Source organism: Buteo buteo, chromosome 24 (genome assembly GCF_964188355.1).
Source record: "Buteo buteo chromosome 24, bButBut1.hap1.1, whole genome shotgun sequence".
Classification (NCBI taxonomy): domain Eukaryota; kingdom Metazoa; phylum Chordata; class Aves; order Accipitriformes; family Accipitridae; genus Buteo; species Buteo buteo.
Genome location: NC_134194.1, coordinates 8,466,500 through 8,485,583, shown reverse-complemented (window position 1 = coordinate 8,485,583; position 19,084 = coordinate 8,466,500). Strand labels below are relative to the sequence as shown.

The 19,084-nt window shown below is 41.2% G+C and overlaps 1 protein-coding gene across 3 annotated transcripts; it reads left to right on the top strand.

Moving 5' to 3' along the window:
• The first annotated feature begins 3 nt into the window (after positions 1-3).
• Positions 4-19,050, top strand: GEMIN5 (gem nuclear organelle associated protein 5). 3 transcript variants are annotated; one of them, XM_075057049.1, is made up of 28 exons: positions 4-192; positions 450-604; positions 1,077-1,258; positions 2,002-2,153; positions 2,380-2,508; positions 2,703-2,835; positions 3,306-3,465; positions 4,085-4,297; positions 5,019-5,104; positions 5,619-5,713; positions 6,343-6,479; positions 7,699-7,772; positions 8,173-8,354; positions 8,439-8,578; positions 9,010-9,181; positions 9,441-9,668; positions 10,190-10,303; positions 10,753-10,881; positions 11,464-11,559; positions 11,859-11,996; positions 12,543-12,690; positions 12,813-12,932; positions 13,764-13,974; positions 14,606-14,863; positions 15,538-15,700; positions 16,326-16,902; positions 17,354-17,450; positions 18,131-19,050. In XM_075057049.1, the coding sequence occupies exons 1-28, from the start codon at positions 30-32 to the stop codon at positions 18,284-18,286; spliced, it is 4,608 nt and encodes a 1,535-aa protein (XP_074913150.1). In that variant the 5' UTR covers positions 4-29; the 3' UTR covers positions 18,287-19,050. The 3 variants fall into 3 exon arrangements, with proteins under 3 accessions (XP_074913150.1, XP_074913149.1, XP_074913151.1); XM_075057048.1 differs by having other exon boundaries at positions 2,377-2,508; XM_075057050.1 differs by lacking the exons at positions 4-192; positions 450-604 and having other exon boundaries at positions 1,079-1,143; positions 2,377-2,508.
• The last annotated feature ends 34 nt before the right edge of the window (positions 19,051-19,084 follow it).

The window sequence follows — 19,084 nt, the reverse complement described above, 5'->3', positions numbered from 1 at the left end:
GCGAGGCGGAGCGGGGCGGCCCGGGAGCGATGGCGGCGGCAGCAGCGGGCGTGCGGGTGTTGCCCGCCTCGCCCAACTGGTACAGCAGCCGCTGCAGCGACGCCAGCAGCGATGGCCGCCTCTTCGGCTTCGCGGCGAGGCACCGCGTCTGCCTGCTGGATGTCGGCGGCGGCGCCGCACCCGCGTTTTACGGTACCGCTACAACCCACACCGGCGGGGACACCGGGCCCGCGGGCGACCCTCACTGACCTCCCCCCTCCTTCCCCACGCACACACGTTTTATACGAGCGCCGCGGGGACGCCGGGAGCCGCTCGGGCACGTGTGGGGCGGCGGGAACCCCGGGGAGGAGGAGGATGGGGATTGGGGAGGGGGCGGGTTGAGGAAGGTGTCGTTGCGGTCCCGGCTTGGGGGAGGGGGTTCCCATGGCGTTTTTTTGCTGTCGGTGCAGGAGAGCTCATCGGGCACACGGACAGGATCTCCGGGTTCGCGTTTTGCCGCTGCCCCGGGCAGAGCAGCCTCTGCGCCAGCAGCTCCGACGACGGGAGCGTCAAAATCTGGGACGCCGAGGCCCTGGCTCCGGTGGCGGGGTACAGCCTGCACCAGGTGGGTTTCTTCAGGTCTGGCACAGAAAGCCGGGTGACGTTACTTTCACCAAAGGTGACGTTCAGACCCGGTGAAATGAAAACTGTTGAACGCTTCTGGCCAGCTCCTTGTTCTAGCCTGAGGTCTGCAGCGTTGTTACATCACCTTAATAAGCTGTTGGTTACCATCAAAGCCTCAGTAAGGGAGCGTGCTCGAGGTGCGAACTCGTTGCCGCTTAACCCAGCTCGCTTTCGTCTTTTCGTCAAGTTATTGTTCCACACAGGGCAGACTAAGAACGTACGTTTGAACAGTTACTGTCTCTCAGGGCAGCATATTGGCAAATACATCAATCATGCCAAAGCCCAAAAGAACTGAAACGCTTTAGAACTGATTCAGCTGATGCTGGGGAATACTCACAGATTATTTTCTGCTTGTTATTCTGTGTTAGGTGGTGGTAAGACAGCCTTAAATGTATTCAATTCTCTTTCCTCAGAACACCATCTCAGCATTGCACTGGTCACCCCTTGTGAAAGATTTGATTGTATCCGGTGATGAAAAAGGTATAATTGTTTGTTACTGGCATAACAGAAGTGACAGCCAGCACTTCTTCCCAGAGCCTCGGACAATTTTTTGTCTCACTTGTTCTCCTCACCATGAAAACCTGGTAGCAATTGGGTAAATATTCATTACGTTTTGTTTTCCCTTTTTCTGCTGAGAGAACCTTACTGTGAATTTTTGCTACACAATTGCAAGGTTATTTTCTTCTGGATTTTTCTTCATTCAGAAATAACATTTAGATTTGATAGACCTGCAAAACATAGGAATCCATAACAATGTAAGCATCTAGATTTGGTTTGAATCTTTGAAATGTCTTAAAACTGTTATTTTTTAATTAGACTTGACTGGTGTTTGCCACATTATAGGTTACTTCATCTGAAAAGAATTTCTTAGTTTGACTAGGCCTTTGTCAACCACTGCAATTCCATTCCTTTAGATACCCAAGGCTGTACTGAACAGAGAAGGAACGTGAAAGCCCCTTAGACTTAATGATACAGTTCTCTTGAAGGGAGAACACAGAGGGAAGGAATGAAAGTGATTTGTGATGAAGGGAAAAGTTTTCCTTGTATAAAAGCCACTGTAGTTTTTTAAGTCTCTGAAAGCTGTATTACTAATGAATTACTGTCATTCTTGAAGCCAAATGTACTATTGGTTGCATTTCTTGAAAAGGCAGCTGCAGGTACACCAGTGCTATACTGGAGCTCCCATTGGCCATTAGTCTGCTAGTCCCAGTGCTGCTTTTGATTTGGCTTCTCTGCAATACAGAGGTAGTCATCCTGGTAAAGAGCTTGGAAATCGAGTCAGGTATTATTCCACAAGGATCCAAGAATCTCTTCATTAATTTAAGTCTCCATTTTTAGCTACAAGGATGGCATGGTGATTATAATTGATATCAGCAGGAAAAGAGAAGTTCTTCATCGGCTAAGAGGCCATGATGATGAAATACATTGTCTGGCCTGGTGCCCTGTGCCTGGTGAAGAAAGGTTACCTGCGTGGCAAGATGAGCTCCAAGGTATGTAGAACTGATTAATAGTTTGTGATGTGATTTTTAGTTCATGTAAATGTCTTTCTAGAGAATTGAATTCCTTAATCATAGAAAGTCATTAAGTAGCTAATCAAAGGCAGTCACTAAGTTCAATTAAAGTACGTCCTGATACAGAGCAATATATTTTGAGTTAAATTTTTAGAAAGCTTTGAATTTTAAAGTGTAGTAACATGACTTCAATGGTATTCAGTAGTTCCTTCAGAGGAAGGCGAAGTTCCAAATGGGGAGCTGACACAGAGCACAGCCATGAAGAAAGGTTGTTACCTGGCTTCGGGAAGCAAAGATCAGACCATACGAATATGGAGCTGTACTAGAGGCAGAAGTAAGTAAAATTAATAAAGTAAGATAAACAATAACAATGTGGTGGAAGAGTTCTTCTCTAACTGCAGCCTTCATTTGCTACCCTGATAGTTTAAAGCATGAGAAGTATACTTAAAGCTTCAGATTCACAGGACTTCTTTTTCTCTCAGAGGATTTTGATGTACTAGGTCTAGATGATCCCTCTTTGTTCCATAGGTGTAATGACTTTGAAGTTGCCACCCACGAAGAGAAGAGGTGGAGCTGTTGATCCTGCTGTTAAAGAGCGCATTTGGCTCACTGTTCACTGGCCTTCTGGTCGTTCCACAGAAATTGTATCCAGCTGTTTTGGGTAAGCAGGGCACACAGCAGCCTGGGTACCATCAGTAACTGCAGATTCATTTGGTATTTAAGGAAGAACTGGGTAGGAGACATTGACACCCCCTTCCTCCTTCCTTCCCAGTATAACTGGAGAGAAGACAAGCCAAGAGTTAAAGTGGGAGTTCAGACTTCTAGAAAACTACTATTTGTCCCATACTTTGTCTGATAATCTAACTGAATATTGACTGCTAATGGTACTAATAGTGGTTTTGCTCATCTACTGGGAGAAAATGACATGTCAGTTTTCAGTGTGGTTAACTACGGATATCACTTGTAGGGTGGCATTTGCGTGTGTGTATCTGTGTATAGGCAAATGTAGTGGATGTGTGTCTAGCTGTATTACTCTTGTACTTGCAGTATAAATAGATGTAATATAGTCTATATATACCCTATATTATTCTTTTGAAGTGAACAATGAAATACACACTTTAAATTTCACAGAGGAGAACTGCTACTCTGGGATTTGAGCCAATCTGGAAAACGCAAGTGGACTCTTTTAGGATCTTCAGAAGGACAAAATCACTCCCGTATTGTGTTCAATCTGAGTTCTGTGAAGCTTCAAGACAAAGAGCTCCTTTTTTCCATTTCAATGGACAGAGATGTAAGAACCATTTATGAAATTAACATAAAAACAGCTGTACATATACAGTTTGACTGACCCTACCCCTTTTAGGGCCACAAGTTTTCTCCTAAAGTGGGTTTATTGCAGCATTTTATAACATCATTGCTTAAAATGTGTTCTGAGCACAGGCTGTATATATTTTTGTTAGTTTATAAGCTCAAGCTCTTACCATGGTGGAGTGAATGGTTATGACATTCTGGACTTGAATGGTAAGCATTTAATAGAGGGAGCTTACCATCTCTTTTTCCTGGATGTTTCATTTTAAAAAGGCCTATTTTTCCTTCTTAAAATCATTTACTTGTATAAACTAAAGCATCTATTTTTTTTAAGTTTTTGCCTTTTACAGGCAGCAGAGCGTATCCTATTTTCAAGTCAGAAGAGGACCATAGTATTAAAGTATAATCATTTTGTTCACTCCATTACAGTCTTCCAACTATTGCAGCCCTGTCTGTGACATGTAATCCTCTGGGTGCAGATCACATACTATCTCAAGCCTTAAATTTGACCCTTTGATTCTTCATCTCATTCAAGCTTTTTTTTCCTTGTCATGCCAGTCACTCTACATTTAACCATTCCTTGTTCCTTAAATATTCTTCAGGTGAAGTGCTGGGACCTATCAACTCTCGATTGTAGCTGGACCATGCCCTCACTTGGGGGATTTGTGTATAGTCTTGCCTTCTCCCCTGTGGACACAGGCTGCCTTGCCATCGGTGTTGGAGACAGCATGATCCGAGTGTGGAATACTTTGTCCATGAACAATATTTATGATGTTAAAACCTTCTGGCAAAGCATAAAGTCCAAGGTTACAGCAGTAAGTGCGCTTTTGATTCCGCTTTTTTTTTCCTTGTCTCTTTTCACTCCATTTTTTTCTTTCAAGAATATTTTTCTTTCACTCTGAAAAAGTTTTTTCCCAACTAAAAATATATAAAGCCAAGCTGTTCCTTTTGTACTTGATTCTTTCAGTATACATTTTAGAATCTGGCAACAAATTTTTAGACCTTTTTACAACCCTGGATGCTTGCATTAGATCTAGTGAAAATCAGCTGGAGTCCAGCTGGCTGTTACATTACTTTTTCACTTTTATCCTCCTTCTTTGCTTAATCCATGGTTGCCCTTGCTCTGCTAGGAAGTTTGACACTCACAAAAACCGATATGGATGTCTTCAGTTTGAGTTTAACCAGTGGTTGGCCAGGGCCTACTGTCTGGTAAGATTGCTGGCAGCAGTAAAACACGGTAGTTATTCTTGTTTGCAGCAAAAGTTTTCTCACCATCCTACCGTATTCTCCTTTTCTATTTTGTAATGCAGACGTCAAACAGCATTTTAATGATATTAGTCTCTTTCATCCCACTATAGCTGGTAGGGGGAGAGCCTTTGATACTCATAGCCGATTGATCAAGTGGCTGTAGTTGGAAGGGTGGGTATAAGGGGTGGTGCTTGCTCATCAGTTTCAATGTTTTCCTTTTGTTTATTATTTAGAAATCAATTGTCTGTAGCTTGTGTCCTTACTGGTCTCTCTCTATTTTGCTTGTAGTTATCCTGGCATCCAACTAAGGAAGGCTGCTTGGCTTTTGGAACAGATGATGGAAAAGTTGGCATATTTGACACCTTCTCCAGCAGGTAAGAAAGTAGCTTTCAAATTCATTAGTGTCAGGTCCTGCTCTTATGTTACCATGCATAGATAGTGTGATCTTTCCCGAGATATCTTTACTGTTAGACAAGAGTAGGATTAAATTAAAACTAGTCAAACAGTTGGGTTTTCAGTGCATCTTTTAATCTCTCCATTATGTCTGGTATCTTCTAAGGTAATCGTTGCATAAGGTAAACTTAAAATAGCATGACCAGAGATCACCTTGTGGGAGGACATCAGTCAAGGAAAATTTTAGCCAGAAAGACATTTTCAGAGAATGAAAAGCAACATGTAGGTGAAGGTCATCAGGACAGTTTTGTTATGATTTTAGTAGTGTCCTACAGGAGATGTTGAAGAAGGCTTGGTTGAGCCGTGACTTTAGTATGTTAAAGTACTTGGTGTCTATTTTCACCACTGGAAATACATTGCTTTGATTTCTTTCTTTTTTTTTTTTTATTTCCCTTTGCTGAAATCTGGCTGACCCTGCTTCATCTTCCTGCCCAGTGCTAAGAATAAGCCACCTCAGATCTCCAGTACTTACCACAAGAAGACTGTATACACATTAGCCTGGGGGCCTCCAACTCCTCCTCTGTCTTCTGGTGAGTCTTCCAGCACCTTGTCACAAAGCAGAACATCCATGCAGAGCACACAGATGGCATGAAGTTAGTATGCCCTCCCTTCTTAGGAAAAGGAACCTGTTTGCTTCGTAGCAATCCTCTCTAGCAGCTAATAACGCATTCTGCTTGAGGAATTGTTAATAGTTTTGCAAGGGAGCAAAACAATCTCTTCTAGTTTTTGAATTCTAGTAGCTTCAGGAAATAGGTGGGAGTGGTGTACCACACCTCTGCACTTACTTCAGGGTATTACAGACTGATAAGTGTCTGCACGGGCTTCCTGTAGTAACTGCATTGGATCAAGTATGGGTTCCTTAGCTCCAGAATTATGTTTCTACCATTTGAACTAACCAGAACAGCTCCGTTAGCTCTTCTTGCACAACTTGAATTTTTTTGAGGACCAAACTTTAAAGGGAATTTTAATGCTTGAAGTTATTGTGCTATGGAGAGATCTGTTGGTAGAAATGAGAGGTCCTTTCAGAGGACTGTATTGTTAGAATTTCTTGCTGCTGGATCACAGGCAATTGAAGCATGTATAGCCTTTTAAAATAATGTTTTGATGTATAGTGGGAGTGATTACTTCTGGGAAGACTGATTTTTACTCTGTTGGACAGGAGGAGAAGGTGAACAGCCCTCTGTAACTTTGTATAGTTGTGCTGGAGAAGGTATTGTTTTTCAACACAACCCCTGGAAGCTTAATGGAGAGGCAAATGACATCAACAAAGTCATCCGAGACACTAATTCAATCAAAGTGAGTATGATTTTGAAGGGGGGAGGGGGTATGGATTCATGATAACCATGTCATAGTTTCTATGGCCTTGTAGTTGTAGGTTTCTGATTTTGCCTCCATGATGAATCTGTAATAAATAGAAAATTTGCAACCTGCAGTATCCACAGATGAACTTCAGTGACACTTATTGACTCAAACTATTTAAGCTGTTTATGTGTTTGCCTCTGAAAAAGGGTCTTTTTTTTTCCCCCCAATGTCAACATGGCACATTGGCTCCTGGCATCAGTTACTTAGGTTTCTACTGTGTAATTTACTTAACCAGAAAAGTTAAATTCAAGTATAGGGTCTGGTTTTAAGGCTGTGTGTGGCTGTTTAAAATAATTAGTTCATACAGAGCTTTCCAGTTTCAATGCACTTAAAGTAATATCCTGAATAATGTCATAGCTTAGATCCCATAGTGGGCATGCATGAGTTAACTACCTCAACTTCTCTAGTTCTCATTTCAAATATTAACTTTTTCTTTTTTAAATAAATTTTGCAGTAAAGGCAGTCATGATTTTGCAGGAGTCTGTTTCCATTTACGCTGCAGCCAGTGCAGAGTGTTTGGTGATAACTGACCATAACATCTTTGCAAGTGTGATCAGTCATTTCTTAGTTAAAAGTACAAAATAAGTGAAGTGGGTTAGATCTTCAGTTGCTTTAAGCCAGCATAAGTCAACTGAAGTCAATCAAACTATATTGATTTGTATTAGCTGGGTTTTAGCTTCTTACTTGAATAGAAGACTCAGTGGGGATTGAGAGACTAATGTCACAGGCAATGAAACGATCATTTTTAGGCATCTAAATTGTAAACTGTGAGTAACTTTCATCTGAATTAGAAAGAACAGAAATAATTACAAGTAAACTTTGATTTCTTTTGAAATATGATAGAATTTGCTTGCATCTGGGGCTTTCCAAGGAGCATAAGGAGATCAAGCATCAAGGTCCTATGGGAATCCAGGCAAAATTCCTTTGAGACATTCCACTGAACTGATAAAAATAATCACTGGTTCTTGTATCAGTTCATTCAGTCTTTCTTAATTGCTCGAGCTTATGTCACTGGTACAAAAGCAATGGACCCTTTTGTGACTTTTATTTTGTAGACTAATTGCAACTCTGTCCAGTTGCCAGTCTTGCTCTGTTGAATGTATGTGAGAGAGATTTAAGAGGTCTTGGCAATAGTTGTGTCTTCTTTCTACAGCACAAACTGCCTGCGCGTACAGAGATCAGCTGGAAACCAGACGGCAAACTCTTGGCTCTTGGCAATGAAGATGGGTATGTTTCACTTCTAGGTCAAGGTGGTGTATGTGCTGATCTTGACTAGAATCACTGTAGTGAAGCAAAAGTACTTTTTGTTGCCCTGGTTTGCCTCTGTTCTTTCACTGCCAATGTATCTGAATTGTGATAATACAGCACTGCTTGCTGTTATTTGGTTTAGCTGCTCTTGGCATGGAGGATCCATATCATCATGTTAAATTATTTTTCAAGGATCCACTTATGGTTGAAACGCACTTTTGGTGATGTACTAAACGAAGGTTTGAGTTGAATCCAAAAAAGAAAAACTCATTTAGTTACTCTATTTCATGCCCTGTAATTCTGCTCATGCAGGGTAACAAAAAAAATTACCATTTTCACTGACTACTGGAATTCTTACACTGTTGTTCTTACATTTCAGATCAATTGAAATATTTCAGGCACCAAACTTGAAGTTGCTCTGCACTATCCAGCAGCATCATAAACTGATTAATGCTATTCGTTGGCATCATGAGCATGGGAGCCAGCCAGAGCTGAGTTACTTGATAGCTTCAGGCTCAATCAATGCCACTATTTATGTGCATAACCTGAAGAGCATCGTAGGTAACCGTTTGCAGATTATATTCCAAGTCTTGGCATCTTGTTTTGGTTTGCTGGCCATACTTGAGCCTTTTGTTTTTCTTTCAGAGAGCCCTTCAGAAAATCCTTTGACAATAACAGAGCCTTTTCGAACTCTGGCTGGGCACACAGCTAAAATCACAAGTCTGTCTTGGAGTCCCCACCATGAGGGAAGATTGGTATCTGCTTGCTATGATGGCACGGCACAGGTATTGTTCCACAGACACTCAGAAATATATTTCTTTTAGTTTCAAATCATCCATTCTACAGTGTTTTAGAACCAAGATGACTAAACAGCAAAGCTTCTCTTGTGAGATAAACTACTGAAGTACTGCAAATTTACCCTTGGTAACCATCTCCTGGTTCTGAATACCTGATATGCAGGTATCCATACGTTTTTGCGACTTGCAAATTGATTTGTAAGTCCAGTCACTATTGTTTTCATATTAGCACTTTTGGATCCTTAAAAAAGAAGGATGTTATGCAAATGTATTGATGAAAACAAAGGAAGACCTGAATTTTCTCCATTTGCATGTTGGTATTTGAAATACCTACAAGTGCAAATCACTGAAGAGAAAATGCAGAGTATTAGGGGAAGATGAGACTTTCTGAGTAATTGGATCTCTTTCTTGTTTATAAGGTATGGGATGTTATGAAGGAAGAGCCACTCTGCAACTACCGAGGGCACCAGGGCAGGCTACTGAGTGTCCAGTGGTCACCAGTGGATTCAGATTGTGTTTATACAGGAGCAGATGATTTTTCTGTTCACAAATGGCACATCTCAAAGCAGGAGCATACACGGCCACCTCAGGGTAAGTATATTCAAACAGAAGATCCTTTCCTGAAGATAATGTTGGAGCTGGGAAATAGAGGGTTGCCACATCGAAATGGTATGGTAAGTTTTTATGCTGAATTCCAAATCTGCCTGCTACCTCTTCAGGAATAAACTGTGTCTAGGTTTAAATAAGGTATCCTTATTTGGAAACTAAATGTTGAAATTCAGAGACAGACAGCTAATACAGTAAAAATCTCTACAGATATTATCAGGGTAACTTTTGCAAACTTTTACAGGCAAAAAGAGTATAGAATTAGAGAAAAAAAGAAGTATGCAACCAAAAGTCAAAACCAAAAAGAAGAAAAAGCCTATAGAAAAGAGTCCAGCCAAGCAGGATCTAAGTGATACCATGAATGGAGATGAGAGCGGGAAGGAAATGTTGCTAGAGGAAAATGGAGTGTCGGACCATGAAGGAGAAAAAGCAGCTCAGGAGGCAGAGTTGCCTGATAAAGTCTCCACAACTGGTAATAATCAAATCATCTTAGTTCAATGGTTCCCAGATTGTTTAGCCCTCAGAGCATCACCAAGTTTAATGTTTTCATGCAGATTTTGTCATAATACAGTTTTATTGAAATAGTCCACTTGAAGGAAATACAGTTTTGGAATGCCTTTCATAATTTTCTAAACTAGTTTGGGACTAATTGTCTTTAAGAACATTCTGGCCTAGTGAACAAAGTTACTGTGTTTGGATTGAAACAATGTCATTTTTTATCAGAGTTGCCTTCTGGTGATAAATTTTACAATACTGGTGGATGTATGTTAGTGTCTGTTGACATCTTATTTAGCTTTCTGACAGTTCTGTAATGTTTTCTTAGTATTTCCTTTCCCTAAAAAGCCATTAAGTTCTATGGCAAAGCAAAGCTTGGTTTCTGTGTATTTCAAAATTAATATCATAGAATGTGAATATGTCAAGTATTCTGCTATGGGCTTTTTCGTGTATTGTTTTTCCTTTTTTTATCACTTGTTTTATCACTTAACTCCACAGTGTCCAAGGATACATTTTCATCTACATATGATTATTCTTCATTCAGCTTGCCAAAGCCTTTTGTGACCCAGAAAGCCACTCCTGTGAAAAAGGATCTGCCTAAAGAGAAAACAAGTTAGTATGTTTCAGGGACTTTTTAACAGTCCTGCATCAAGGCAGAGTTCCTCATTCTAGGCTTCTGTTTGGCTGCAGCTTCCCTTCCTAATGTGACACCAAATAAGTGCCAGAGAAAGAAGAGCGTGCTTTTAACATCTCTTAAACATTTTAAATTGCTGCTTCTTTTATTTGCCCTGCTTGTCAGGTCAATTGAGTAGTTGTTTAATGTGGGCTTTGATATTGCCTTTTAGTTGCTAGTTTCATTCCGGGCAAGATGGGCAGAAAAATGTGCAAAGTGATCAGTATTCAGAAGTCAGAGTTGTCATAATGGAGATGCATGTGGCACTTGAGCATCTGGTTTTTGTTTTCCTCTGTGAGGAAGAGGGGGTTTTGGAATACGTTGGGGAGTTCTGCTGTAGGAGACTTGTAACCGTGCAGCAGTGACTAAAATGTGTCTGATTTTGCAGCTTCTGATGCTTCTCTGAAGAAGAGGAAGCCTCGTTCTATTCTACCCTTCAGCACTTTCATGGATCACAGATCAAAAGATGAATTGCATCAGGACTGCTTGAGGCTAGCTGCATGTCTGAAATCCACAGGTATCAGTTTAAAACTAAAATACTTAAAGGGTAGGTGCCCTAAAGCATTCAGAAGCATGTGTCCAAGGACTTGACTTTGACCACTAGGCATTATTTTTTTAAAATCCTTACCTTTATCAAAATGTGTGACTAGCTGTGGTCTCTTACCTAACTTCTCTTGCAGTGTTTCAGCACTCTGTAGCTACTCCAGACAGGTTTTGAGTAGGATCCTATGTTGTGGAGATAGGGTAGAATTGTCTGCATACATGCAAAGTGTTTTTCACCTTTGAAAGTATAATGTGGGCAGAAGAAAATAAGCCATGAAGGAGATGTTTGTATTCTCACAGTATTGTCCCTTAGAGCATGCAAAGGAACGTGTTATGTTTGATTTAGAGTAAATGTTCTGCACAAACAAGGTCCTTCTAACTAAACTTAGTAAGTTCTAAGTGTAGATCTGCAAATTGTTAAATCTGCTATACAGGAAAGAAAGTAGAAGACATAAGCATTGCTAGTGAGTCTAATGGAGTGGTACAGTGACTTGCCAGGTCCCAGTTCCCAGTGTTGTACCAAATCTTAAACATTCATTCTTTTTATCTGGTTCAGATAATAATGAAGATGTGTCCCCTGACCTCAAGGATCGCATCCACTTGGGGCTGTTCACAGACAGGGCTTCTCTGCACAAGATGATTGATGTGGAAGGTAAGTGGAATAATGAATCCACTTTGACAGTATGTCCATCATAACTGTTAACATTCAAGGAGAAAACAAATTGGGAAAAATACTTGAACTTTCTTTACTGTGGATTAAAATGTAGGATTAAGAATGCAGTTCTGTGTGAAAAGAAGAAAAGACGTATTTTTCCCAAATAGTTGTTACGTCTTCCAGATGCAAACCTGCAATACCCTGAGCTTGAATAATCTCACTTTTGCCAAGTTATTTTTCTATGGCAAAAAATGCTATTGCACTCATGCTGATAGAAGTGTGTTTGCTTCCAACAGGAAAACAACACTTGGAGAATGGGCATCCAGAGCTCTTTCAGCAGCTCATGTTGTGGAAAGGAGATATGAAGGGTGTCCTCCAGGCAGCCGCTGAGAGGGGAGAGCTAACAGACCAGCTAGTAGCAATCTCGCCCATGGGTATGTTTGTTCTTGTAACACATAAGCAGGTGGAATTAGCTGCCAAGCGTAGCCTCATTCTGATTGTTCTGAGTTGGAAACTCATGATTGTTCCAGACTGGAAGGAGGTTGCTTCTTTAACTGCCTGATAACAAAAATCAAACACAAAACATATCCTATTTATGACAAAGAACCTGGACATTTCCACAAGCACCCTTACGTTGGGATAGCAGGAAATGGAGAGGTTTCCTTTGGGACTTCTTGAAGGAGCAGGCCCATCCTTCCAAGTACAAAGTTGGTTCTTTGTAATACGTAGCAGTCCTTCCAGCTTGCTGTTGGTTTAAATGTGCTTTTAACTTATTTTACTGGTAGTGAAGTCCTACAGTCATGTTCAAGCCCTAGCTGTTTCATTGACTCAGTGACTTGTATTGGGATGGTTAAGAAACAAGAAACTAATCTGGGGCAGAGGAGGGGTACATGTTGAAGAAACTAGTGATGATGTTATCCCACAGGAATTCTTCCAGTTTTAAAACTCTGTCTCCAATTGTACTGCCTTCTCTTTTGCAGTTGGATATCAGGCCTGGGTTTGGACTGTAGAAGCCTTTGCGAAGCAGCTGTGTTTTCAGGAGCAGTATGTGAAGGCTGCCTCCCATCTTCTGTCCATACATAAAGTGTATGAAGCTGTGGAGCTCCTGAAAGTGAACCATTTTTACAGGTTGCTGTATATTTATGTTTAGGATTTGCTCTTGTTTTCTATTGCGGTAGATTTGACATTTTGGTTCACTTTTTGTGCACAGTCAATTAACTTTTGTATCTGGTTTCCCTTATGTGCATTAGGGAGGCAATTGTAATTGCTAAGGCCAGGTTGCGTCCAGAAGATCCAGTTCTGAGGGATCTCTACACCAGTTGGGCAGCTCTGTTAGAAAAAGACGGTCATTATTCCATGGCCGCCAAATGGTGAGTGTTACTGGGAAGAAGACAGACTTGGTTCCATGCCTGAAAAAAAGAAGGTTCTTGGTTTTGTAGCAGCTGAAATCTGTTAACTGGTCTGGTCATTATTTGTCTGAGGTGCTTTCTCAGCCTGATCTCACTAGACTCCTTCTAGGAGCTCCAGAGGGCAGTTCAGAGCAGAAGGTCCAAATGCCATACTACAGTAGAGCCATCTAGTCTAGCGAGACTAAGATTAGGATGTATACAAAAAGACTGTGTGATGTTTCCAACCTTTCCACTGGAAATGTGCAGTGCAAGAGTTCATCTTGAGTTTCTTGAGGCCTTCACTAATATCCTAATCACTGGGTTCTCCTCCTCCAGCTAGAGTGCTTCAAATTTGTGACTACCAAAATTAATAATAATGCTTGAAGTATTTTGCTGGAATAGTGTCCTTTGCTTGATGCTGATTTCAGTTCTGGCGTTTTTGAGGGTGTTCACACTTGGGAAAGGATTCAGATGAAATCCAGAGAAATGCAGTACAGATAAACTACTGCATATAACTTTTGTCTCTTGAATCAATTTATTTCTATTTCTCATCCAAGCCGTACATGGTATGCACACCACCAGAGGTTTCAGTCCAGGTTTTTAGGCTGTGTGACTTTGCCTTTGTAGCTTTGCATCAGATCAAGCACCATATGTCTGTAGTAAACTTTGGTAAGACAAAGTGATGAGAGCTCTGAGAACCTGTGGAAAATAGAGGTTTATCTTCACTTGTATGTTTGTGCTATTGTGTTGCAATACAATTTTTAAATGGTATTTTAGTACTAATCAAGTCAATTTGCTTTTCTCTCTTTTCAGTTACTTGGGGGCTTCCTCACCTTATGATGCAGTTAAGGTGTTGGCAAAAAAGGGGGATGTGACATCCCTTAAAACTGCTGCTGAGCTTGCACTGATATCTGGAGAGGAGGAGTTGTCAGCAACTTTGTCTTTCAGATGTGCCCAAGACTTGCTGTTATCCAGGAACTGGGTGGGAACTCAGGCAGTCCTTCAGCAACATAAAACTTTATTTGTGAGTCTGATCATTTCCTTTCTGCTTTCTTTAGCATTGTCTCTCTCCAGATGAACTTGGCACCACTTCCCATATGTTAATAGTCCAAGGTAGTCCTTTGAGCTGGTTTAGCCTCAAAATATTTTTCTAGTTTGTTGCAATGACCCTATGAAAAAGCATGAGCCTTTGCAGAGGCAAAGGGCCCATGGTGGGGAGGCACGTAGGCTCTATGCTAGTTAGTTACATGAGAGGTAGTTGAGAAAAGTGGGATTTTATTTTAGGTATATAATACTGATCATAAGAAGAAAAAAGTGAAGGAAAGTATTCACTGTTTACATGAAAGGAACAAGTGAGCTAACTGTAAATCCACCTGCTGGAGGCTTAATCCAAAAATCCGTTTTCATGCGGACTGAGAAGCAGAAGGCTAGCTTTGCTTGTTCTGAGGTTTCCTTCTGACCTTACAGTCTCTGAGCCTATCAGCATGGTTCTTTGGTAGGTGCAGTTGTGAAACAGTCGATCATCAACAAGCTACTGCTAGCCATGATGTTCTTAAATTTGTCTACCTGCTGTGATCAGTAAGGGATTGGTTGTTTTTTTTAGCAGCAGTTCAGTGCTCTTTTTTTTTTTCTTTTTTTTTTTTTCCTTGTTAAAGGGACAAAGACTTGTTTTCTGCCTTAATGAACTGCTTTGCAAGTGCCTTAGTGAAAGAAATCCCTCTGATCGAAAGAGCCCCGTGCCTCCCTGTTATCACAACTGGGAGCTGAACAGAGAGACCTCATTTTTTGACATGGTGATAGAAGTGTGGCAGAATGTATTGGGCATGGACAGCACTGAACAGGCCACATGTGCATGGGAGCAGCTGTGCAGTATTGAGCATCCTCCTTCTACCAGCAACACACACCCAAAGCAGGTAAATGGCTTTAGATCTGTATACACATTAAGCCTCACTATGGCATACACAGTAAAACGCAGCCACTTCATGGTGTTGTGCCAGCCATTCCCAGGGACTGATGTCTGCACCCTGCTGCAGGATGAGGTTATAATCTGGGAGAAGTAGACGATAGACAGCTGTGATGGCTTGCACAGATGCCAGTCTGTTTCTGCATTTGTTTCTGTGCAGGGTAAGACCTGATGTACGGTGTCAGTGATGAGCATTGAGATCACTGAGATGTGCTGGCTGGGTGAGAGTGACTGGCACAGCTGAGTAGTCTCTAGCAATGATTTAGGGGTTTGTGTCGAACTGTTCGGAGAGGCAGGGCTGCTTGTTGTTAAAGTATCCTGGAGTCCAGAAGGTCTGTTCACAGATGGGTGCTCCTGACTGCAGTGAGTCACTGACTTTTGGTGTGCTCCCACTTCTCATCTGTTTAGTAGGACACGTGCAAGCACAGCTGCTGATTTTACAGTTACAAGTAATGTAAAAGTGCTCTACCTCCTGCATGAAGGAGACTATGTAAATTTCATTGTTGTTAAAATTGCTTTTGGTTAAGTCATGTGCTTCTGGGCTCTTCCACAAGGGTCATAAGCTGTGAGTAATTCATACGTTGCAGTAAAACTATTAATCATGCTCTCTGGTGCTTCCTGTAGGTGCTTTTCCATATCTCCCATGACCTGACCCTTGCAGCCCTGAGCTATCACACTGCTACCTGGGATGAGGCAGTGAAAAGTATTCTTGGAGCTGTGAGCCGCAGTTATGATGCTGGTAATTTCACTTTGATGCAAGAGATTTGCAGTATCATCCTTCCTGAAGGTAAGTCTCTTAGTCCTGGCACTGACACAGATAGGGGGATCTTCCTTGTAAGCACAGCTGTGTGTCCATTAACATTACTAGACATAATGATGTTTGGAAGCAGCCAGACATACCCATATATATGGAAACCAGTGGCATTTGGCTAGTGCAAGGGCTGTTGGGAGATCAAAATTCCTGACTGTGGAAGCAAGCTCAGCAGCGTCAGCTGGTGTGGGTGATGTAAGAAACTGAGCAAATTCTGTTCTGTAAGGCAGATGGGGCCATTGGAAAGCTGTGTTCATCTCATAGTCACAAATCACTCCAAGTGGCCCTTCCCTTCATTCCTGCAGAGTATGCAGTATGTTTATTTTGCAGATCTTGATCGTGTGACTTGATGTGCAGGTTGGGACCAAGGAAGTTTGCTGTAGATGATGAGAACATGCAGTCTCATGCTAGCTAGAACAGAGTATTGTGTTTAAAAAGATGCCAAAGATGTCTGCCTTTGCTTTTCTGCTTCCTGCACTACTCTGCCAGCATCTGAGTAAATCTATGGTTTGGGTCTCTAGGATAGCCATTCATTTACCACATCTGGTCTTTTTCTTTGAAAATATCTATAGTCAATTTGTAATCCTTTTTTCATTATTAGGCTGTGATAACCTGAGACACAAACTGGACAGTACAAATTCTCAGAGCATGGATGCTTGCAGAAGTTTAGAAGGCTTTGTGGCTTATGGACTGCTGTATGACCTCTGGTGGAATCCACCCAAAGACTCCCTTGTCTTGCAAAAGGCTGGTTTGGATCCTGTGCTCTGTCCCAGTGAGCAGACAGCTCTTGAGAAGAGTTACGTTTCAGGTCAATCCTCCTCTGAAGAAACTCCTGATCAAACTGCAGTTGAGATGGATGAAAACCTCAGCAATACAACTGAAGCTCATAGGTGTGAGACAGAAAATGACTCAAGAACTATCTCAGTCGATTTGGTAGACAGACAGTCAAAACTGAGAGGCTGCCAAGTGCTTCTTTCAGAAGAGATTGCTGCTTTACAGAACACCCAGAGAGATATAGCTGAGGTCCAGCAGATTTTAGCAGATATGATCCGCCAGCATCAGCAGCAGAGGAACAACCTCCAGGAAAACACAAATGGAAGCACCCAGGAAAGCAACCTGCAGCAGAGTTCAGAGACTGAATCAGACAAACCATGCTCTGACAGCAACCAGATGAATGGGTAAGCTTCAGAACATGAATGAATGAATGGATTAAGCAATGCTGGTTTTTGTGTGTGTTTGTGCAGCAAATTTCCCATTTAGCTCATTTTGCCTCTAATCTCAAGCTTGTCACCCAGGGACACTTCAACATACAGCTCGAAAGTCTTGCATTTCCCTGGGGCTGAACTACCATGTGCATAAACTTACTATATCTGAATAACTTCCTGATAACACAGGGTGTGTTGGTACAGTGAATAAACAGGGCAGCTTGAAAATGGGAGGATAATGAAAAGGACAAGCATGATCTAAGAGGTCTGTCTCTTTGTTGAACAATTATTTGGGACTTTGGCAAGAATGAGCTGGAGTGTATGACGCTTGTCCAACTCTCTCCTGTGTATCCTGTACAGGAGGGAGGCTATGCAGTCATTTAAGCAAAACAGTTACTCATGTCACCTGCTCTTTCCTTGACAGTAAAGATGAAGTAAAGGAACCAATTACACTCCCTGAGCTAACAAAGCAGCTTCTAAAAGCAAAGCAGAAACTAGCAGAATTTCCAGACAATTTAAAGGTAAGTTTTCAGAAGAGGCATTGTGGTTCTGAAAAAGACAAGTCTTTTTGTAAGGGCAGCCTCATCACAGAATCCCTTTCATACAGAAAGTAAGGAACAGTGATTTTCTTTGTGATCCTATGGCAATTTTGAGAGAGAATTGACACATGGCACCAGAGTGATTTTTTTTTTTTTTCTTTCCCCAAGCATAACTTTCTCTGTACAATTGGAAAGCGTAGGTAAAGCTCATGCATGGGAGAACTCAATGAGATATTCTGTATGAATCTCTCCCATGCATTTTAAAAGTAATCCCTTGCTCCTTAGAATTATGTATGCAAAAACAGTTTTGATAAACAGTGAAATCAGAAGTGTAAGGTATAGAATGGCATTTATAGATTAGGAACTGTAGAAACTACATATCACATGTTTGAAAACAATGTTTCTTAGGCTGTCTCATCATCTCTGTTCTCAAGTTGATAATATAACTAAAGTTAATCATGGTTATTGTGCAAGAGGGGGCAAACCTGGTTAAAAGTGAGCTAATGTACTGGAAGAAGAGAAAGAAATGCATCTGACTCATGACTATCTGTTCCAAAAATACTACAAAGCAGTGGCTTTACAGAGCTGGCTGCCTGAATATGTTGTAGTTGAACAATTATAATTGAAAGAGTAGACATCACTTCATGTTCCTTTTTTTGTAGGTCTTCCCGTTCCCTGACGTGCTGGAGTGCTGCCTTGTACTCCTTCACATTGGATCCCAGTGCCCTCCTGAACTACGTGAACAGGCACTGGATCTCCTTCGGAAAGACGGTAGTGCTAATATTTATAAAAAGGCTGGCAGGAGGTTCTTGACATGACACTTTGAGACCAAACTGTCTCCTTTGAGCTGTCTACAGCTACTTAACACCAAGGCTGTTCTTTCTTCAAGTGAAGGCTTGTTTTGATGGCTGTGTTTATTTTTGATAAAACTAAAAAAATAATCAGGTCTATATACAGACTCAGTTGTGGTCATCAACTACTACTACTTAAGGAGATTGTGTTAGAAAATTGAAAAGCAGTAGGTTGTGGCCTTGAACTGTATACAGGATTTTTGTATAGTCTTTTTTTATTTGTTGGAAGTTATGCTAATGAAAGCTCTTGCTATTTACATGTAAGAGAAACAGTTTTGAGCAGCTGTATCAGTCTTTCAGCAGAGGAATAGTAGCTGCCCTCAGGAAAAACAATGGTTTCTCTAAGCAAACTGACCCTTAAGCCAGAACTGTTCTTAAAAGCAGCGTGAGTTTATTTTCCTTCCTCTAAATAAAGTCTTCTACCACCATGAATTGGCATTTAATTTGATGGATAGAAATCAGTATCAATCAAGAGCAAATGTATTAATGAGAAGCCTGTCGGGGGGGTGGGGGTTAAATGTACATAAATCAAACTCAGTAGATGAAATAAGTGTGTGCTATGACTTAGCTTTGTGCGATGAAGCCACCTGTACAACATAAAAGACTTCGCCCTCCCCTTTATATATAGTTTCCAGCATGACTAGCAAGAGATAAGGGATTTCTCCAGGTCAAGAAAAGTCCGTGCTTTTGGCAACATCCATGGCTGAATAAACTGCTTTTTGCTACACCAATGGTAAATTTGAGGTACTATCATGTTATCTAGAA